Source organism: Lygodium microphyllum, chromosome 1, assembly GCF_053477565.2.
Source record: "Lygodium microphyllum isolate KBCC chromosome 1, Lygodium_microphyllum_v1.1.10, whole genome shotgun sequence".
Classification (NCBI taxonomy): Eukaryota; Viridiplantae; Streptophyta; class Polypodiopsida; order Schizaeales; family Lygodiaceae; genus Lygodium; species Lygodium microphyllum.
The window spans coordinates 41,226,669-41,250,976 of NC_141135.1; the positions used below are offsets into that span (position 1 = coordinate 41,226,669).

At 35.5% G+C, this 24,308-nt stretch overlaps 1 protein-coding gene across 4 annotated transcripts in view; it reads left to right on the forward strand.

Moving 5' to 3' along the window:
* Nucleotides 1-1,185, forward strand: part of LOC148041030 (ubiquitin C-terminal hydrolase 12-like) — a 41,624-nt gene extending 40,439 nt beyond the window's left edge. For all 4 annotated transcript variants that reach the window (XM_087675619.1, XM_087675638.1, XM_087675628.1 and 1 more), the window contains exons 31-32: nt 320-406; nt 491-1,185. In XM_087675619.1, the coding sequence (XP_087531745.1) occupies nt 320-406; nt 491-532 (129 nt within the window). In that variant the 3' untranslated portion in view covers nt 533-1,185. The remainder of the gene's footprint in view (nt 1-319; nt 407-490) is intronic.
* Nucleotides 1,186-24,308: the final 23,123 nt, after the last annotated feature.

Consider the following 24,308-nt stretch of genomic DNA (forward strand, 5'->3'; position numbering starts at 1 on the left):
CAATCTAACATGTGAACACACGTGTGTCCACACATAGACACAACAGAAGTGGGGAGGCCTTTTCTTGTTGTGCTTGGTAACTTTTTAACAAGTTCAAAGGTCGCTAAAGTTAAAGTGTGTCAGAAATCAAGTTGTTATCTTCTAGGAGGGGTGTAATGGTTTCTTAAAGTAGCTCAAACTTAGGATGGTTTAATGTTTCTACATGCAGAGATTCCCTTGCAGTAGTGCTTATATCGTGAAGCTGAAACTGTTATTTAAAGCTCATGTTTATTTGCTTTGGAGGTGTCCTAAATGGCTATACTTGATTGTGTTTTGATAGAAACGAGATACATATGGTGCCTGGGACCACTACCTAGGTCTGGAGCACACTGACACAACTCCCAAGAGATCTCACCAGGCAAATCAGGTGGACCATCCAGATAATCAGACAGAAATTTTTGGTGGTTATTATTTGTGCTTTCCTTCTAACTTTTTTTCAAAAACTCTGCAGAATCGCCATACCTATGAGAAGCCTGTCAAGATCTATAACTGATGCAGAAGCCTGAAAGCATACTTACCCTCCCTGTGCTTGATGCCCTCCTTTTCATGGTGCATGGCATGTTTCAGCAACCTGCATTGCAGATGTCATTATTTTGGCTTGGCTTCTGTAACTTGCCCTTGATTATCTTAAAACTTAACACTCCTAATGGCAGCTCGCATGAGAGAATTCCTCTATATACATTTCAGTGCCAAGGGAACTTGAAGGAAAATGTTGCAGGCTGCTTCATCACCGTCTGTTTTGGGTGTTTATGCTGAGTATCTTCTGAGCTCTTGGTGGCCTTGACTTCAGGAGTCACTGTACTGGCCTTCAAAGAAAAGCCACAGTAGTTGTGATACCTATTTACTGCTCGTTTGTGAGTTGTATTCTGTAAATTCTTTATCTTGGTATATACCTTCCCCACCGGAGGATGGTGGGCCAGGCAAGCTCATTGTAATAACACTTAAGCCGTTTTGAATGGCTAGAGAGGTCCTTTACAGATTCTTTACCGAGGGGTTGTGAAATGCAATTTTACTGCGAGAAAAATATTGAGGTGAGTTCAGTTGTGGCCTGAATGGCCCAATGAATTTTGCTGATCCATGTAAATTTCATGCAAGTTGGTATATAAAGCATTAACCGGTTGTGCAGATTTACTCTTGGCTAAGCTTTGTTCCTTGAAAATAGCATACCAGTTTATGAACTCTTATTACATCTTGGTTCATATGGTAGTAATTGCACGTTAGAGAGGGCATGGATTGTGATTACAAAACTTGCATCTCTTTGTTTGATTGTGTGATACCTTTGACTTAGAATTGAGGAGGTTTCTCATGGCCTGTGCAAAATGTGGATATTTGTTCTGCTATATTGAATAGACACAACAGCTGAGAGTTAAAGCTCTCTTTCTGAGCCTGGAGATCAGTACTGGCTAATATGCTACATTGGTTCGTGTACAAAGGTGGTTGAGGGGTTTCTTGGCTAATATGCGACATTGGTTCATGTACAAAGGTTGTTGAGGGGCTTCTATAATATTTGTGCTTCTACATTGAATAGACACAAGAGCCGAGAGTTGAAAGGTCTCTTTCTGAGCCTGGAGATCAGCACTGGTTAATATGCTACATTGGTTCGTGTACAAAGTTTGTTGAGGGGTTTCTTGAATTTTCTGCTAGTCTTCTGGAAAACTTCTCTAACCCTTCTTTTTTGCATTTGCGGACAAGCAATCGTTAAAAGTTCTCTTCTCATGCTTACACATTTGTGTGTGCTTTTGAAAAGTATGGAGTGGTTCTTATTAGTGCCACATGCACATGTATGCTGTGGATGGATGCAGAATGCTCTATTTGTTTTCTGAGCCCTTGGTTCCTTAGAGAACAAGCAGACACAAGCGCCACTAAATTGTATGTTTCTTTTTCTGGTTCCCGCCCATTGATTGGTAGGTATAAGATATAGTGTGGATCCTCAACCTTGCCTTCTCACTCCCGCATTGGTTGAAGGATGGAAAAAAAAAGACCAGAGCTCAACTTGGATAGGGCTGAAGGTGAGCTCAAAGGACAATTGTTATGTAAGCATTGCTTTGTTTGCTAGACAATTGAACTTCTCGAGATTGACTGCGCTTTCTTAGGATTTCGATGACATCCTTAAAACACTTCAATTCTCTATATCGGTGCCCGAGAATGTATGTGTCCTTGTCCTCTTGGACATTTCCCTAACCTAATCCAAGTTGTAAATCTTGGAAAAGTAGAGCTGTGTATAGTTGGTATTGTGTGAGCTCAAATTTTTTTGGCATTAAATAATTTCAAAGAGGCAAGTATTGCAAAATCGATTGTTAGATGTGGTTTTCAAGGTTTTAGTGGCAGTTGCATAGTGCTAGTAGGTTTTACAAAAAGAATGGTTACCGTAGCATGTATCAAAGGTTTTTGTGGTGTGTATGCAATTGCTAGCACTGATGTTGCTCTCAAGCAGCGAATGCATCGGTTAATCCTTAACTAGGAATAATCCAATGTATCATTAGCTTGAAGTTCCCCCCTATCTCTGGCTCTTAAAGCCTTTAATCAAGTAAGAAATCTCGTCTCTTGAGATGGTCTATCTACTATAGTAAGGCAAAGTTTATTAATCCTTTAGCATAATCCTCCACCAACATACTTGTATGATTTATGTTTTTGATCTTTCTCAAGATGTTCCTTGGAGTTCTATCATTATTGAACCTTCCCAAGAAAGAAACCTTGAAAGCATTATATGTATTGAAATTGTTTAGGCAATAACTACTAAATCAATCCAGGGACTTATCCTGCAATGTAGCTACAAATTGTTACTTCTTAACTTGATCACCATACGTAGTGCCAAATCCATTGGCTATTTACCTTGTTTCAAGCTGAGCAATATGACCATCAAGATTTGCCTCCTTGCTTTCTAAAAATTTAGATGCTCGTACTTTATTTTTTTGTGGTGGTGGTGGATTAGATATGTTTATTTTGGATCTAATGCCAAACACGAATTGGCTTTGAGTAGGAGGACCAAAGAGAGTAGATCCACTTTATAGGAGATGCTAAGCCTCCTATGTGTAATACTCCTTGCATTTGTGTGCCCGAGCCCTTGTAACAATCCAATCCCCTTGATAAGGGTATTGACCAAACACACATATTGCCTAACAAAGGTGCTTCAAACTTCATAATTGCCATCATTTATCTTACCCAATCACATGCTAACCTTGATGTTCTTTCTTTCAAGGTCGATGCCTAAATTATGAGCATATTATACCATGAAACAAGAAAGATCATCAAAGTGCATCCACCTATTCTACCATATAGCAAAGAAAAAGAACAAGAACCAATATAGAATGCTTGAATACTCACAAAAGATCCATAACGTGACCCATAGCTTGCTTGAATAAAAAAGTGATACTAATCAACAAATATATATAAAGAATCTAGCATAATAATTTAGGAAACACTGTGAATAATATGAGAGAAGGTGCAATCTTGATCATTCTTGCATTATTTGAGAATATACTATCTAAGATACACTATATTCAATAACTCTTCAAAATGATGGTCTCTCTTATATAAAAAGTATGTAGTGATGGATACAATAATTAGAAAAGAAATGGAAAAAAGAATATATTATTCTAAAAAGATGTAACTATTCAACACCTCTTGTATATTTTTTGCGGCTAAAAAAGATATAATTTACATATTAAAGAAATATTAATTCAATCTCTCTTAAAAAAGATACTCTTTTGGATCCAAATTATGTAATGATCTGCAAATTAAATAGTAGAGAACTAGCCAAAAAATTTCCAATCCTTATTGTACTTAAGATACTTCAAACTATCTATAACAATCTATCCATTGAGTGACACTTCAAACTAGTCGTAACAATCTTTGTGTCAAGCCATATTAATGAAGAGTATCTAAAAAAACCATGAAGAATGAGAAATGCTTGATATGATATAAATAGGGGAGAAGGGGTTATAGCTATGGTTGAAGCCCTTATTTGTATAGAATCATATATTTTTTCTTTTTCATGAATTTCTCAAGTTTTCTTCAACTATAAATAAATCATTTTAAAGCTTTAATGTAATGGTCACCATTGGATTTAATAGTGCGTGAATGTTGTAAACTTTATTTTTTGAGTTGGTACAATTGGTTTAAAAATGCATTTTTTTTGTTGATGTTATGCTTTGAATAAAGTTTGGCAAATTTCTTAGAAATTTTCAAGCTTATCTAATTTAAAAATATTTTTACATTACAAAATTCACTTTTAAAATATAAAAAAAAACATAAAAAGAATTGTTGATACAATGTGATTTGGGGATTTTATCATCCTCAAACTCCTAATCATGAAAAAATAACAAATGTTATTTTTTGGAATTTTGTGATGTTTAAAGGCTTATTTTGGCTTAACAGTATTTTAAAAATAAAAAATAAACTCAAAGACGTCTAAAATGTTAATTAAGTTTAGTATATTTATGAAAATTTTGAATTTTTTTTGGCAAGTGTAAGGGCTCATACAAACTAAAGACTATAACATTATTGCATGGTTGAATCCAATTACGACCATTATCTTAGTGCTAAAAAAACTTAGGCAAATAAAAGGTTTTAATTATAAAAAAGAATGATTGAGAAAATTGTGAAAAAGAAAAATATACGACACTGCAAATAGGGAGTTCAAGTATGGTTAGGACCCCTTATTCATGTCATATTAGATATGATGACAAGGTTAAAGAAGAACTTGAAATAGAGGAAGAGATCTAGAAAATGAAGATTGAGGCACTTTCTTTTCTTATGAATGTATCCAATCCTTCTATAAGTCTTATATTGTGACAATTTTTTTAATGGTGTGTAGAAATAAGACCAAAGATTATAAAGTTTTAAAACCAATATGATAGCCTAACAAACTATTATATATTTCATCTTTATGTTAGCCTACTCTATATTGGTATTTTCCCTTGAGAAGTCACTTAGGTTCATAAAAAAATTAATTGGAATGCATGGCCATGCTAAATATATTGTGTAGCCCTTTCTTTCACTTTTTATGGTGTAAATATTTCTTTATTGCTTTTGCTAATGATTTGCTAACATCCAAGGAATAAATTTTGAGGGTAAATTTACATAATTATTTATATATATACACACATCTTGTAATATATAATATAATAAAATACTTTGGATATATAAATTAAATATATTTTTATTTATAAAATCATATTAAAGTATATAACATTTTTTTCAAATGTTTCTTTACAAGAAGAGTTAATGAGCAATATCAATTCTAAATGGTTTATATATTTTTGGTTTAAAAAATATAATAGTGAGAGATATATAACTTATACAAGGCAAACAATATTCAACTTTTTTTTTCAATGGTTTATACCATTGAGCTTGAATATGTATCTAGAAGTTGTATTGCATTTTTGAAAACTTACAATGTGTTTACACCATAATATCTATTGTATCATTTTGTATGTTTATTCCAATATTTCACTTAAGTATAAAATATCATTTGGCACGTGTGCGCGCGCGCACACACACACATACACACGCATGCACGCACACACACACAGACAATGGAATTATTTTGAAAAATTAATTTACTTACTTTGTTATTTGTGAAATTGCATTCAAAAGAAAAAAATTGTAGCAAAATATTTTTTCACAACAATACCAATGAGCAAGAACAAAATTTCAAGTGCTTCTATTCTTGGTTCAAACATTACAACATTGAGTTGTATACAAATTCTATAGGGCAAAAGTGGATTAAGCTCTTTTTCCAATGGTCTACATTATTGAAATCGAACTTATAACTTTGTTTTGTGAGTAGGATATGCAAACCAAGTTTTATAAGAGTTATTACGAACCAAGTTATGCAAGCACTATCACAATAACTTATATCTTGAATGTATGTTCTCTTGTTAAGAAGTTCAATGTGTCTCTAATATCTTTTAATGTCCTAGAAATTATCACTCAAGCTCTCCATAGGTTGTTGCTCAAAACTTGTCAATGGAAAGATGTTTGTTGGAGACAATAATCATTTTTTATTACTTACACTAATAAAACATAAAATACGTTTATTACTTATATCAAAACTTACCATGTATTTGTAGGGAAATGAGTTATTTGGAGGCAAGTTTATATCCCTAGCCATATAAACATGATAAAGTTGAGCAAACATTCTTGAGGTGTAGCTTTGAATGCAACAATGCCTCCCTTCTAATGATATTTTACACCCTCTTGTTTTTCACTTTGTGGGAGACCTTGCAGGACGGTAGCATGATAATCTAATAATTCACAATAAAGGTTTTGGGCTTCTAAGTTTCATCTATACTTTTGTTATAGATGATGCAAGAGTTCATGGATTAAGAATGACGCCTTGTGTGGATGCTATGGAAATAAAAAGGAAAGTGCACATATTGTGTAGAGAAAGAAACTCAAAGAGAAGGTCATGATGGAGAATCATGAGAGCTTAGATGAATGGGTGCCAAAAAGAAGTCATATAGTTAGATCCCTTTATTTTCAAAATATCGAGTATTAACTTAAGGTCCCATCTTTATCATATCTTTTGACAACTTTTGTCAGTGAATATTATTGTTGGGACTACCAAAACATGTTAGACTTATAGACATTTCAACTAAAAAAGTCTCAATTTTCAAAAGATCGAGTATTAACTTCAAGTCTCATCTTCGTTATATCTTTTGACAACTTTTGTTAGTGATTGAATAGGATTGTTGGGCCACCGAAACAACAAGACCATATTCTTGTATACATGGCAAACTCTCTTTGGCTCTTTTCTTAATGAATGGATCAACAAAAGTCAATTTTTGGACGTTTTTGGCCCTAATGCCAATTGAAAAACCTACCAAGGTTAAGGAAGAGAGACCATATTATTGGCCTCTTTCAAGGACTATATTGAAGTTTCTCTAAGTGTTTCTTCCCAATTGGTATGAATGTAAAGATAATCTACAAGCAATTCAAGCCACTTTCACAACGTCTTTGAAGATTATACATGTGTCACTAAAAGATGGCAGGTGCAATAGTTAAATTGAAGAGCATCACTATATAGGCAGAGACTTCCCACTTTGTGGAAAATGCCTTTTTGTGCCTATTATTTAGATGAATTTGCACCTAATTGTAATAAGAGAATCCATTAAGAAAGTTGTAAGCCTTCTTTCCTATCATTCTCTCAAGCATGTGCTCAATATATAGTAGAGGATAATTATCCCTCTTTATCGCAAGATTGACTTTTTTGTAGTTTTTGCACACTTTTGATATTTTCATTTTTCTTGAGCACTGGGATAGCTGGAGATACCTTATCCATGTGTTCAATTTTGTAGATGAATTCGACATTCAAGAGTTTACCAATCTCTTCTTTGATAGCACGTGCATGCTTAGGATTCATTGCATATGGCCTCTACCTTACCCATGTGTGGCATAAGCAAAACCATTAGAGTGTTGTGTGATGATGATGATAGGGTCTATTCTATTAAGTTCTTCCATCGACAATGTAAACACATCAAACAAATCTCTCAAGAGACTCACAATGTTTGTTTTTTCATCCTTAGATAGGTTGTTGGATAGAAACATGAGTTGAGGCCTTTTCCCTTCGCTAGACCAGTATGAAATTCTCACATACTTCTCAAAATTGAAGGTGATAGTTGAGCTTCCATTGCTAACCAACTACAAGGGTATTCAATGCTTTATTGGCTATATAGAATACTATAGGCGATTTGTGCTAAACTATGTATTGATTGCTAGACCTCTATATAAAAATCTTACCATCTTTGAATGAACCAAAGAACGTCAATGTGTATGAGGCTTAAAAAATGATTTTATCATAGCACGAATATTACAAGGCCTAGATTGGTCAATAACCTTTCTTGCATATATTGATGCTTCAAAGTTTGTTATTGAAACAATATTGTGCCAATGTAGAGAGCACAACATGGACTTTTATCATTGAGAGAGAAGATCTAGGAATGATGTTTTGGGTTGAAATATTTTTCCATTATCTGTTGACAAGATCTTTTATTTTTTCATTGATCATTAGGAATTGTTATATTTTGTCTACAAACCTTGTGCAACTAGATGTATTGCCAAATCATTAATGTCATAAGGCACTGTCGTATCTTGTCAACAAACCTTACACAATTGGACACATTTTTAGATCGTTATTGATTTGATTGGAATTCGACTTCTTGTTGTTGTTCACAAAGGAAAATAATGTTAAATGGTAGATCATGTGTTAAGAGTAATTAATGGAGGACCCGCAAGGAAAGGGAACATGGATGATCTTTTAGATGCCCAGCCATTTATAATTTCTAGAGAAGAAGAGAATTTGTATAAAGTAGACATTACTTCGTATTGGGCTAATGACATAATCAAAATCTTTCAAAAGTATTCCAGATTGCCTAATGAAAAAGGCAAGTCTTTGACACCGTCTCATTAAGATTCACCTTATCCACAAGTCAACTATGTTAGCTAGGAGAAGATGGTCTTATAAGAAGATGCATCTATGAATATGAGATGCACAATGTACTCACTAAAGCACACATGGAAATCATAGGAGGATACCTCTACAGAGACACTAGTATAAGGAAAGTTATTTAGTCTCACTTGTTGGCCTGCTCTATTTCACAACACGAGTAGATTTGTAAAGTGCATCGTGATAAATGTCAACACACAAAGGTTCCACTCAGAGAAGACAAAATGAATCTAACATCTATCATAGCCCATCAAACATTCAAGAAGTGGAGCATTGATTTCATTGGACCTATGAGGCCTACATTGTTACACTCATAAGCAAAATACATCATTATGTCAACTAACTATCTAACTAAATGGGCTACATCACTATACTCATAAGCAAAGTAGATCATTGTGGCAATTAATTGTCTAACTAAATGGGCTAAGGCTAGGGTCAATAGTAAGATCGAGGGTCTTCTTGTAAAATTTTATGTATTGCTGAACATATAGAGAGTGAGCAACAAAACCGTACTAGGGAAAATATTCAAGGGACAAGCCAAGTGTAATGTCAATTATGACAATTAACACATACAATTCAACATGCCCAATGTGAAGATAATCACGATCTTCAGTAAGGATGCTCCTACCAAGCAAGATTGGCAATTGGTATCTCTAGCAAAACTAGGAAATTCCTCTAGTGACGGGAGAAAAATCTTGCAAAAAATTTTGCTACTCATAGAACACACCAAACAAACACATGTGAGCAAGGTAACTAAAGCACAAATTGTTAAATATAAGTGGATTGCAAAAGCAATGATAGTTATTGTCTTGAGAAAATACCAAATCAATCCACCTCCTCCAAGAAAGGACTAAAACACCATTGAAACAAGAGAAAGATCTGTATCAAATTGTGATTGGTTCCCAAAACCTCATTACATGTCCAAGGGTATTACACTAGAAACATGTTTCCCTCTCTAGCCACATGAACATCCTTGACAATAGCTCAATAGCCTCCAAACCATCAAAATGAAGAATGCTACCAAATTGACGAGTTTATAGGAGAAAGGAACATGCTATATGCAATCAATAGATACCTCAATCTCCATGCAAAGCAGATGCCACAATCACAAGCAACAATCAATAATAAATTGGAGCCATGTCAATACTTAGTTGCTCATAACCGCTCAATTATACAAAATAAGGCACCCCTTCGACCATTGGTTATTACATCAAATGTAATTGACAATTCAAAACTAGAGGAGATATTCAATAGGACCTATTAGAAGCCAAATCCACAAAAGCTACAGTAACCAAATACTACAATACCCCTCACCATCATGGCTGATAATCAACAACAACAATAACTAAAGAAGACACATATCACCTTCAAAGTGGAACATTTGATTGCATGTCTAGAATCAACAACTCCAAAGCTGTCAGGTAATTGTAACCATTAGGTATCTGTTACTAAACCCAACCCACCTCCAGGGTTACATCCACCATGTAAAAGATCCTTAATCCGAGAGCTAGTCACTAACATAGTTGTCAATTCTAGTGAAATTGTGGTCATGAGCATTAAAATCATAGATTATACTTTCACCTCCTTTGCTAGTAGCTATGTATGGATAAATCTAAACCTTCTAGATGAAAAAATAGCTAAAGCCATTAGAACCATTCCTTGTTCATGGGAACAATACCAATTTGTATGTACCTAGCATGCTACCATAGTGGAAGAGTTGATAACAATGAAAATATCTAAGAAAAATCTCTAAGTGGTCGCTTGATCACTTTGTTCAATCCTAGGTATCAGCACCACACAAGAAGACCTAGATGAATTGGATCACCTATTAAAACCCGAATCTCCAATTCTTGTAGAAGTGGTTTACTCAACAAGTGTAGTGGGAAAGGATTGGATGTAAAATTATGAAAAATGCTTTGAATAGCATAGAGCCATCAAGACAAAAAAAGGAATTCAACCTATATCTTACAAAAGTACAAAGAAAGATTTAAGGGGGACTAGATAAATCCAAGTACATTGAGTTCCTAACAAGTCATGACCATGATAATAAATAGGAAAATTTATTGTAAAGGTAGGAGAAGGGCTACACAAAGTATAAGTGCCTCTAAGGACAGATGTCGTATAAAGATCATTAGACTTGCTAGAAAGATTGGAAAAGGTAAGCAAACACAAGCAGGATATCTTTGCTAAGTTGGGGCTATCAAAATGGAAAGTGAACACTAATGATAGGGTGAATATCAAAGGCATCCTTGACCCCACTCTAGAAATGCATGCCAAGCCGGTTCACACTTTGTTCTCAAGAATGAAGAACAACTCTTCAATGAATAGGATCCACCTAGGATTGGTGAAGGGTTTGGTGGCTCGAAGTATTGGGAACTAGAAATTTAGTGCATGTACAAGGGAGATACCATCCATGTAGCTATGAAAGCCTTGAGTTTGGAGATACAAGCACCTTAAGACTTAGATGATGTCCTAGTGGCCATCATAGAGGAGGCCCCATAAATGACCCCCAAACACTCAAGGAACCAATCCTCGGAGGGAGCAACAGCCTCATCAGTGCAAGAAGTCTCCTCAACAATGAATGTACAACAACGATGGAAGAGGACTCCTCAAATCTTGTGCCCACAAATAATGAGGACCTAAATAGAGTAGGAAGTGAAGTCAACCAACGCGTAGAGACCAAAAAGAGGAAAATGCAGACTCAAAGATAGAGAAGGCTCAAAGTAGACAAGAAGAAAAGAGTTTAGGTGGCCCAAAATCTAAGCTATAATCCCCCAAGTGCTCAAGGAACCAAATCCTAGGAGGGAGCAACAACCTCATTAGTGCAAGATGTCTCCTCAACAATCAATGTACAACAACAATGGAAGAAGAGTCCTCAAATCTTGTGCCCACAAATGATGAGGACCTAAGTAGAGTAGGAAGTGAAGTCAACCAACTTGTAGAGACCAAAAAGAGGAAAATGCAAACTCAAAGATAGAAAAGGCTCAAAGTAGAGAAGAAGAAAAGAGCTAAGGGGGCCCAAAAGGCTAAGCTAGAATCCATTCGAAAGAAAAACATAAAAAAATCTAGATATGAGAGACCCCACATGTAGTCAAATAAGGGAAATTTCCTTTTATTCTTGAGACTTTAGCTCCCCATTATTTAGATTTTGCATAAGTGAAATGATCACTATCCTTTTGGAAGCTATACTATCACTTCCTTTGACCTTCCATGAGACAATGCCATACCTTAGCTCTTTGTTTGCTATATTCTACTTTCCAACTCACTACTGCTAGGTTTTTAAATCATGGATGATTGAATTGGAGGTGGGATGGTTAGGGCCAACTCCCTTTATAGAGGTACAGGGGGTGGTAAATCTTGGATGGGTTTTTTCCCTTTATCCTCCATAGGATTGGGAGTTCCTATTGGTGGTGGTGCTCTTTTCCTTCCTTGCACTTGTGCTAGATTTGATTTCCACAAGGACATGGTGGCTTGGATTCATGGCAGCTAGTTCATGGCTCTACTAGGTTGCTTTATTGATTTTTGAATGGCTAGGTTCACATCTTCCTCTTCTTTACTTTTGAGCTCTTTCTCTTTTTTTGAAAGCCTAGCTTCCTGTTGTTCTTCTTCTCTTTTGAGTTCCTCTTTTGCTCTTTCCATTACATCCTTCTCTATTTAATCTATTTTTTTTCGCTCATGTATACCACTCCTCACCTGAAGGACCTGCTCAAGTCTTTGAGGATTTTCTAAAAGGAACCAAAGGAACAAAGGGACCAAAAAGACAAGGGAAGGAAGATGGTAGTGATAGCCTTGGAAAAGAAAAAGAAGCTTTTGCAACTTACAAGAAGTAGACTATCAAGGACATGTACTCTCTTTAGAAGGAAGTGACCATCTTGTAGAAGGAGGAGGAAAATAATAAGAAGTATGAGGAAGTCTAAGAGCAATACAACGACAAAGAGCTAGTGAGATAAGAGAAGCAAAAGTTTTGGCAACTTGAAGAAAAGCTCAAGAGAGTGATGCAAAACCAAGATTGGTTTGGATAAGAAATGACATAGGACACGTGTGGTTTAAAATTAAGAGGGTCCAGTAGCATGAGAATGCTCGGTGTTGGCCCCAAGCAAGCAATGTGGCGATCTCGGTTAGAAGAAAGGCATGGAAATAACTATTTTTTCACCTACACAATGCTGGTTGTGAATGAATAAACTTGTTTGAGCACTAAAAGGTGAATGGACAAGCCATTGTAAAATTACTAGTCCCTTCGAGGCCAAAAGATCAACCGTGAGGGTGGCTATGGCATACATGGTGAGATTGTTGTGGGTGATGAGATTGAGTTATGGGATTGGTGGTGAGATTGAGGTTGGGTTTGGGCTTTGGGAGGGTTGATGTGTGGTTACATCCTGTATATACAAAAGCCTACAATAGGCCAAGAGAAAAACCAAGTAGATGGATGAGTAGAGCTCGAAGATCATCCACTAACTAATAGCCAAGTTGGAATAAGTAGAATATGGGAGAAATTTGGCTAATGAAAGAGCTAGGGTCATAGAAAAGCTGATGAAAATCCAATAAAAAAGCTTTATCCACACCCTAATGAACTCATAGACTTTGTAAAGTTGACACAATGGAAGAAAATTAAAAAAAGATTTAGGTAGCAAGAGAAGCTCTTAGGGCCTATAGTGAAGAAGTACTTCCTCAACCTGAGTATAGGTTTGCAAAAGGGAATGTACCTGATAGCTTAGGGACAAGGGATATGTGTGTGTGTGTGTGTGTGTGTATGCATGCATGCATGCATGTATGTATGCATGCATGTATATGTATGTATGTATGTATGCATGTATGTATTTATATGTATATGTATATGTATATGAAAAAATTAAAAAATTGAGATTCATTAGCCAATAAGAGCTACCATTATCACCCCACCAATGGATGCAAATGAATGGGAGGTGAAGGAGTAGTTCTCAACTCTAGTATAAGTTTGCAAAAGGAAATGTATCCAATAGCTTAGGGATGAGGGATATATATACATATAGAGATATTTAGAAAATGGGATTCATTAACTAGCAAGATCCACCATCGTCACCCCACAAATGGATGCAAATGAATGGGATGTGATAGACAGCCTAGAACTAGCCATAGAAGAAGAGCTACTAGTAGGAGGTTCATTAGATGATCCCACCTCATTAGACTCTAAAAAAGGTCCTATATAGAGGAGGGAGAAATTAGGGGATTAATAAAAAATTTACGGCCTCTTCTTAGTACATGCCAAATATTCCATTCCCTAATGCATTAAGGGATAAGTTTGCCCTTCCCCCCACACTCATGCAAGGTCCTCTTAGGCAGGACATCCAAGAAATTGCTAAACCTATCACCTTAGCCCTTCCCCCCATAGTCATTCAAGGTCCTCATGGGTAGGACAATCCAAGAAAGACTGATCACCTTGAGTGCCAATGCACAATACTGCACTAATAACTTAACACTAAGCAGGTCCTCATGTGTGGCACATACATAGGAAGCTTTGGATTACCCATCATTAGAACCAACTCTCAATCGTACATCCATCCACCCACCCTCCACTTAGACACTCTTGCCATGAGCGCACAACTCTTTCTTGTAGTTATATTAAGCATTGTCTTGAAGAACCATTTAGTTCCACCCATTCATCATCACATGAACCTAACTTCTTGCTTTCTTTCACCATTCCACTCAAGTTCCATGAATTCCATTGAATGAGTTGGGAATGTCACTCAATGAGCACTCAATAATGATGTTAACCCTATATGAGGTCGAACAGTACTCCAAGTGCAAAAGTCAAGGTGGCAAGTATAGTGAGCTCAAAAAATTAAAAAAAAAGGCGCAACGGGAAGGAGGACATTAAGAAGAATGTATAAATGGTTAAAAAAAGGGCACATGCATTAAAGTGCCACAAGTACTCATAATTAATGAGGACTTACCAAGCTGGCAAAATAATCTAATAATAATGATGTAAAAAGATGAAACCTACCATGGGCACCCAAAGTTAAATGGAATTGCCCTATTGCAACATGGTCCACACATATTCAAAGTGGAAAAATTAGCTAAGGATCATTGTATTGAGTGAAAATTGAATCTAGCTTATCTCTTTATGTATATTGCTTCTCTCTTGAGCTTCTGTGTATGCCATAGCTTGCAAGAATGGATTGTTTCTTTCCTCTTTTAGGAGTGTTTGGGAGCATGTGGGTAGGCTTTTCTTCAAGCTTATGTGTTTATTTCTCATCCATCTATTCTTCTTTTTTGAAATGACTTGATAAACAATAGAGAGGGAGAGAAATATTGATAGAGAGTAGAAAGGGAGGGGAGAGTAAATTTTGATAGAGAGTAGAGGGAAGGGGAGCGATTTTCACACACACACACACACACACACACACACACACACACACACACACACACACACACACACACACACACACACACACACACACACACACACACACACACACACACACACACACACACACACACACACACACACACACACACACACACACACACACACACACACACACACACACACACACACACACACACACACACACACACACACACACACACACACACACACACACACACACACACACACACACACACACACACACACACACACACAGAGAGAGAGAGAGAGAGAGAGAGAGAGAGAGAGAGAGAGAGAGAGAGAGAGAGAGAGAGAGAGAGAGAGAGAGAGAGAGAGAGAGAGAGAGAGAGAGAGAGAGAGAGAGAGAGAGAGAGAGAGAGAGAGAGATTGCTTCCTCAGCTTGGAAGAACAAGCAGAGTGCTCAATGGTATGCACTCATGGGTTTGAGACATGTGAAGCTCAATGGTATGCTGCATGGGATTAACAAAGCTTGGGAGCTCATCGACTCACAAAGACTACAACTATTACAACTACTTTCATCTATTATTCTTTGCCAAATCTTGGTACTTCAGTTAGACTGTAAATAGGCTTCCATGGCCAAGTTACACATGAGGGATAGACATGGGTAGGAACCTTATAATGTGAAAGATGATCAAAGGATCACAAGTGTAGGAATCAATACGTATTCATCCATCTAAGTTCGGCAAACTCATAGTCGCAAGAACAAGTAGCATCAAATAAATTGGATAACACACCTTCTCATTTATCCTTAAAAAATAGAGGGCACTCCACATTCTAACTCTCAATAAAAATAGATACCATCTAGTACTTGGGAACCTCTATTTCCATGGCCTCACGCAAATCCATAGTCTTTGCTACTTGTTCCTCCATCAAGAGAGTATATGATCCTCTCATGTGGAACTTATTAAAACGAATCTTTCACATCGTTGGAAACTTCAAGGGTTGGCGATAGCAAGAGAGGTAGAAACACAAGAATTGGAAGTGACAATACTTGCAACATTTGATTAAAAGAAAATGCTACCTATAGAACTTTTGCAAGTGTACTAAGACCACTAAGAGAAGTATGTCATTCGCAATTTCATATTTAGATAGCAAGCACAATGATTGAAGGATTGCATTTCTTTGTTTCCAAATGAGATGGTGATCTCTATCATAGACTTTGAGGATAACTACTCCTTCAAGGAGAAAAATGAGATCTAGTCAATGTACTTTTACATGTGGAGAGAGAGAGAGAGAGAGAGAGAGAGAGAGAGAGAGAGAGAGAGAGAGAGAGAGAGAGAGAGAGAGAGAGAGAGAGAGAGAGAGAGAGAGAGAGAGAGAGAGAGAGAGAGAGAGAGAGAGAGAGAGAGAGAGAGAGAGAGAGAGAGAGAGAGAGAGAGAGAGAGAGAGAGAGAGAGAGAGAGGGGAACAATGCCACCTTAATGGTACATGATGTATTTATTTTGTGCTTCTTTTGCACTAGTGTTGATATCTAAGTCTTTTTTTAAAATAAACTTGTATTTTGGTAGACCATTATTTATAATATGTCAAAAGCTTAAAAGTACCCGCTTTTTAAACCCTAAAAACCATAGACTTTTTAGCACTAAAAGCAAGCCACCTTTACATGCCTTCACCCGTTAGACAAAAAGAATTGATTTCTAATATCATTATGTGTGTTATCATGCATACGAATTGGAGAGTTATTTATATTCACTAAAAAGATTGACTACAATAGATCATATGGAGTGGTAGTATTGACATTTGCACCTTCCAATTACATCACCTTAATATAATGAAGTTGGTAAACAATGGTATTAGGATATTATCTTTTGCACAATTGTTCATCATTGTTATACCTCAAACCATGATCTCACTTTATGAATTTTAGAAGATTGTAGAGCTTGAGGTTGGTTTTCTTATTTCTTAAGAATTTGAAAATGACAAGTTAGTGCACGCAGATGCTAGGATTTATGTCAAAATCAAGAAAAGGAAATGACGATTTTGAGGCCTTGCTCTTTTACTAGCTTAGGTCTACCTTAATTTGTTTGGTAGTTTTTAAAGTCATGGTTTTTGTTTTTAAGTTTTGCTTTTTCTTGCAAATATTTAGCTACATATTTTCACAACAAAGGGGTCAAACTTACATGCTAAGTAATTGTCCACCTATCCTAATATGGGTTACTTCATCTATTATAGGGGTTTTGCTTATTTGTGGTCCATTTGTTACTAGAAGAGTAACTTATTGCTGTACAATCACTTACTAAACTAAGATTGTGGGAGAGAGATGAAGGCAAATATTGTCATTAGGTCTTAATTTGTTTATGTTTTTTTTAAAATTTCCTATCTCTTATTAAGTGCTTACATTCTTTTCAAAAAGCAAAAGCACTGAATTTTAGGCTCCAATATTCTACAAGTCTGATGATTCTGGGGTAAGCATACAAAACAAAGAATAGCGCATGTAACACATATCTAGATCATTTGCACCATTCATGAAATTCGAAAGCATTAGTATAATGTAAATGTTATGAGAACCTTTTTATTTCTTTAGACATATAATCTCACCTTGTAAACATGATTATTTGATGTTATCCTAAAAGTGAATGGCATCTATGTACAATTCTATAACTTACATGTAAATCAATTTGTGGTTTAAGTTTCAACATTTCCCACTTATCTTATGCAAAGTATGCTACTTTAGAATGCTTTTATCTTTCTTGTTTAGATTGACAAGGTTTCTTAATAAACTTTGTAATTGACTATAAACTTTACTTTATAAGATCCTCAAACATTTATAACATGTCACAATATATTTGATATTCCCTATCAATTTAGGGAGCAAAAGATGATAAAGGAATGAAAATTTTATCTAGTTCAATAAGGAATTATGCATTGCTGTTGTAGTGATTGGCATAAGTTAGAGGAAAAAGTATGAATTATCTCATGTATAATTTTACTAAAAAATTAAAGCATCCTAGGGGTAAATAATTGTGTATTATGGAGGATAAGAGTTGGTGCAATATATTTAAACCTATTTTTAGATGTATATTCTTTTGTAAATTTTATAAGTTAGAGGACTAGTGATTTGATAATGTCCAAGTTATCCATGTTGAGGTCATGATTGGCCAATAATAAGGCACTCATGTGGCATGTTTGATATTAGACCGATATCCATTTTTAAACCCCAATATGACCAATCAAACCACTCCAAACCTCACAAGAATCCTTACCCTTTGTCCAAGTTGTTTTATTGTAAACTATTTTCTTCATTTTAAGACATGCTTCTTAGCTATAGTATTAGTCTAGAAAATGGAGTGAAAGAGAAAGACATAGTGTAGAATAAAGTCATGATGGAAAGGTGGATAGAAATTTCAAAGGCATCAAGATAGCTACAGAAAAGTGAGCATCATCAAACCACCATACAATAAAAGAAGAATAAACTTCAAATGTTTTTCATCATCACAAAAGTCTTTTAAGGTATTAGAATTATCCATCACATGATGTGGCTCATTTCTGTTATTGATTGAAGAGAGTTTGAAAGGGAAATGTTAGAATATTGTATCCTAGAAAGTAATAAAGTTCTTCTCCTTTTGGAATCATGTTCCTTCAAAATACGGTAAAGGGATATGACAACGAAGACATATGTAAGATGATCTATCGTAACACAACTTATGAATGGAAGATAAGAATGTTATCAAAGGGTAGAATTTTAAGAATTCCACATTACAATGCTACAAAATGTCATCATAAACACTTTGAGAATAGGGCAGTGTTGTAGAAAAATTATTATCTCTACATTAAATCATGCTCTACTACTTAGATGTATGAGACATGGCAAAGATGATTGTGCATGTCATGTGTAGATTGAAATCAATCCTTTACCTTGAAAATATGGCAAAGATGATTAGGCATGTCTAATGCTTAAATACATGTGATATGATAATAAGTAATAAATGCCATGATATTAAAAAATTCACCTCCTTTGCATCTCATCCTGAATTGGTGAGTGATGTGTGGCATGCACATGTCATCCTCCTAAGTTTGAGAGAGAATCACTATTTGGGATAATGTATGGTACAAAAACTTTTCTTGCTTGCTCACTTGCTACCTTGCTCACTCACTAGTGCAATTGGAAAACACATTTTAGTACTCCTAAAATATGAAGTAACTAGATGGATAAAAATTTAGTTGCTTGAAAAGTGTCCAATAAGACTAGTGAAATGACTAACCTTTTTGCTTTGAAAGTTTAACATCTATTCACCTTGATAAGTAATGCATCCATAACTACACCAAACACAGTAGAAGTTTCTTCATCCCCATTTCAATTATATTGTGTTTAGCCTTGAAACATCTCATTGGAACTCAACACCTTCATGTGATAAGGTAGAAGTTTCTTCATCCCCATTTCAATCATCTTGTGTTTAGCCTTGAAATGTCTCAATGGAACTCAATACCTTCATGTGACATTCCTTAGTACATAAACCATCAAGATTTTCCATTTACATAGAGATGCATATACTCACAAATAAATATGGATATTCTCATTTATAAGTACACATATTCACAAAAATTGACACACGACCATCTATTACAAACACATCTTAATTTCTTATTAAATTGATTGGCATTGCCCCTTCACATAGCATGTTTATTATGCTTGCTTTTCTTTTTATAGTTGTAAGGGCTCTTGATGCATTCATGCTAGAATGGTCTTTAGACCTTACATAGATCCCATAGAACTATGGCCAGATAAGAGCAATAGTTTCTCTTACCATCACTCTCATCCTATCCAACTTCATCTCCTTTCTTTGGCCATACTCTTTAACATCTTAAGCCTAACCATTTAACCTAGTTGTGATAATTGAGTGAAGTTCATGACTCCTTCACTTACCATGCAACTATTAAGAGGTTGATTTCAACCCAAGATTTATCTAATGTCTCTCAACCTATTTATTAGATGTGTTCACTATGCTAATCATCTCAATGGAGTATTTATAATTTATGGTAGGTGTTAAGTAATCAAATATGATAACTTTGACACTTTATGGTAGTTCTCAAGTCATCAAATATGATAACTTTGATGCATCATCACCAATAGGTTATGCAAGGCTCACCTTACTATGTTAACAAGTTATGAAAGGCTCACCTTACTAGGCTCATACATTCACCAATCCACATAAACTAGAATATATGTAGTAACTTAACTCTTAGTTAGTACTTGAAGTTTGAAATTCTATGCAAACAACTTATTGTTATGATATTGCTCAAATATTCATTGTATTCTAATCTTATGCAAACAACTTATCCTTATGATAATGCTCATATATTCAATGTATTCTAATCTTATGGAAACATGTAGAGACATTGATGCTTCATGGGATATGGCCTATCCAAATACTTGCCTTACGAGGCCCATAGTCTACATTCTCTACAACCTATGATTCTTAGGTAATGTTAACGGGTTAAGATACTTTTAGATTATTTAGTGTACTATGCAATACTAATTGCTATAGTATTGCAAATTAAGGTTAGAAGCTGAGATAATTTGCATATTTGTGAGCACTAGCTTTACCACAAAATTTCTTGTCTATTATTTACTTTTGTGGTTAAAATTTGAAGGATAAATCCCAACATCTACTCTAGAGATAGGATACTACAAATAGGACTTGTTATTATGATTACAAGGTTATAGACTTTCTAGTTGTGCTCTGGTCTCCTTTTTCATCTTCTTTCTCACAAAGATTAAAGTTTGGAGTCATCCATTGATGTTGGAGAACTTGGAGACCTTGGAGATTGAAGCTAGGATGCATCATACCTTGGAGGAAATAAAGCTCAGTGACATCAAATCTTGAAGAGTATCGGAGGCTACACTCGGATCACAAGCCAACTAGATCTACTTATCATCTTGACTAAAATGGTGGCAAAAATAGACTTGGTAAATTTACAAACTTTCCCTTCAAGTTAGCCTTGTTAGGTAGATTTTTTAGTAAAGAGAAGTGCATAGCTTGCTTGTTTAGGTTAGGGATAGTGGATGAGGAGCACCTTGAGTGAGAGATAGGAAACCGACTGGACCATGGGGAGCCCTCTTGGATTAGAGATCCATCCATGTCCCATAATGTTGAACCTTGGGATTAGCCTTTACCCCTCACAAAAGAATACAAGTTGATTGATGACCAAGATGATAATTCCAAGTCACAAAAAGCAAAAAATAGTACTTAAGCTTGCAAACAATTAAGAAATATGGCGTCATAATATTATGACTATCGGATGCCATAGTGGTTTGATCACTATGACATCACAATAATGATCTCTATAATGTTGCACAATTTTGAAGAATACTTTGATAATAGACCATAGAGCTAATTTTGACATCTTTGTGGCGGATTTAGGCAAGTCAAACAAACATGTAAGACACAAGTGTTATGGTTTCTACATCTTCTCATCATTCAATTTTCAATCACTTGTCCATTTTTTTCACCAATCAAATCCAACTAAACCCTAACATACATGTTCTTCCTATGTTGTCCATGATGTGTTTTGGGGTGCTATGATCATAGCATCTAAGAGTAAACTCATCCAAATACTAGCAAACACCACATACTTCATTTTTAAGAAGTGTATTGATTCCATGGGTGTTGGAAAAAAGAAGCAAAATGATAGTTGCCAATGAAACATACCTTCAACTGAATCAGGTTTTTGAGCAAGGCCAAGGTGCACCTAAACTCTCCTCCAAATTTATCTAGGGTATATAATTGATCACTAGGACATCATAATAAAAAAACCAATGTGATGTCACATTGATTAAAGAAGGGTGACATCACATGGATCAAAATAGGGCAACATCCATGGGATCCTCAATCTACGGATTTGTCTTTACACTTGGTTAACTAAGGATAAATGACAACTTATCAGGGACTCCAACTATCGTGCCTAAAAAAAATCAAATATGATGTCCTTATTTTCTACTCTTGAGGCAATTACAAAATAGATTTGTGAGGTCTACATATGGGGTAAAATGTAGTATCTTTCTTTTTAAAGGATGGTTTATTGAAATCCATTCACAAATGCACCTTGTACATAGTAATGTTTGTGGTCCAATGCAAACTACCATCTTTTTGTAACTACTTTTGGGAATTTTATTAATGATTACTCCATACATGAATGAGTATATCCTTTGAAATCCAAGTCCAAAGTATTTTTTTGCCTCAAGTAGTTTGTATATGACTTTAAATTGGTTAGGACCCTAGAATATGCACCATCCATTCTAGTCGAGGGTGGAGTATATGCCCAAAGAATTTAATACATTTCTACCAATATACAATACAATATACACAACATAAAATGGTGTAGCTAAGTGAAAAAATAGATTTCACATGGAGATGGTGGGTGCACCATCAAAAGTCAAGCTTTGCCACATAGTTTCTAGCTTGAGGCCATTTTATGTACAATGTGTGTACTTAAACAAGCGTGCCACCAAGGCATTGTAGTCTGTCACTCCATATGAGGCCCGACATAGTTGAATGCCATTTGCTTTTTGGCTCATGCATTAGTTCCCATGAAACCATACAAAATTGAATGACAAGGTTGTGAAATGCATCTTTATTGTTTACAGTACTTAAGCAAAGGTTACAAGTTACATCATCCACAACCTAAGCATATTCTCATCAGTCTTGCTATTGTATTTGTGAAAGATGCTATTCAATATTTACTGTCATGTTGCAAAGAGACATATGGATACTCACAAGATATCTATGATCGTTTGTTGCCTCTTTAAGTGGTGGGCAATCAAATGTAGCACCAAATGAGGTAGCATTTTAGCTTATGTAGATTCCTCACATGAATTTATATATCACCCTATTTTTGGTGCCAATATGAATGATGCACTTCTCGATGAGATAGTGGAGATTGAGCAATCTAGGACCTAAGCCAAAATGGATGGAGCAAACATTGGGTGATAAGTTGTTCCCAATTTTTGTAAGGAGGATGAGTAGGTCTTTTTGAAGAGGTGCAATATTTAGAAAATTGGATTTCTCTTTTGTAGTTCGAGTATAATACTATTGTAAAAAATAATACTTGGTTATGTGAGTTTCCCCCTAGTAAATAGGCCACTGGTACTAAGTGGCTTTACAAGTTAAAGTGTGAGCCACATGATATTGTTGATCGTTTATAAGGCTAGACTTATGACAGAGGGTAATGCATAGTAAAAGGGCATTGAATTTGAGAAGAACCTTTGTTACCACTTGTTGTATGACAATGCTTTGTAGTGTTTGTGCATTATCAACTCATAATGGTTGGAATATATATTTGTTGGACATCAAAACTACACTTCTAAATGGTAATTGTACAAGGAAGCATATGTTTTTCACCCTCATGGTTTTTTTTAAAAGGGGTAGGAAAACAAAGTGTGCATATTGAAAATGACATTATATAGTCTAAAGTAAGCATCTCAAGCTTGGTGTATGAGAAGATACATGGTTTTCAAAATAGTCCAACTAGGAGCACCTTATATATAAGATATGAGGGTGATGTACCTCTAATCATTGTGGTTATGCTAATCATATGCTACTCACTAGTCATAATGAGACATATATTGCTAATTCAATATTGAGTTGAATTTGGATTTTAACATAAATTATGTTAGGACTTTATTGAAGAGATTTGGTCTTGAAGACTTCAATTCAAGTCTATTGCTTCTTCTATGGAGACAAGTTTGAAATTGAGTCTTCATGATGCTAGACACTGCTTTGATGTCTCTTTCTATCTCCACACTCTTGGATACTTGATTTAAGTATGCATTACTAAGGTTGAGCTTTAGTTTGTTGTCTCATAGATGAACATGTTTATGCATAGCTCAAGTGCCAAGCATTGGTAGGCGATGATGCGTACATTTTTCCATTTGAGTGGTAGTTGCACCTTGGATTTTCTATCCTAAGGGGAGATCATTACCACTATATTTACATGTGTTTTCAAATGGTACATATGTATCCACAGGAGGTTTTTGCTTCATACTTGACTACTCATGAATATTGTGGATAAGTAAGAACTAGCACCTACTGTGGCCACTGCTAATTGTGAGATTGAGTATAAGGTAATTTACACTAAGAACAAGGTAGCTTTGCACCTTTTGGCTAGTTTGGGAGTGAAAATCATCAGTCACAACCTCAAAGAGCATTGGCAATTGCCTAGAACCTAATATTCCTTGCTCATACTAAGCACATTGAGGTGCATCATCACTATGTCAAGGAGAGAATTTGTAAGAGAGATTAGCTTGGTCTATGTGCCAACATCGGACAACCCTGTAGATATTTTCACAAAGGTTTTACCTCATGAGACGTTTGAATATTTTTGCAAATTTTTGGGTTTACTCCCCTTTGTGAATTGATCATAGTCCACAAGGCTTGGCACTTCCCTATACATGAGTGCCAACTCTTGTTCACTACCATTCTTAAGAGGGTTTTT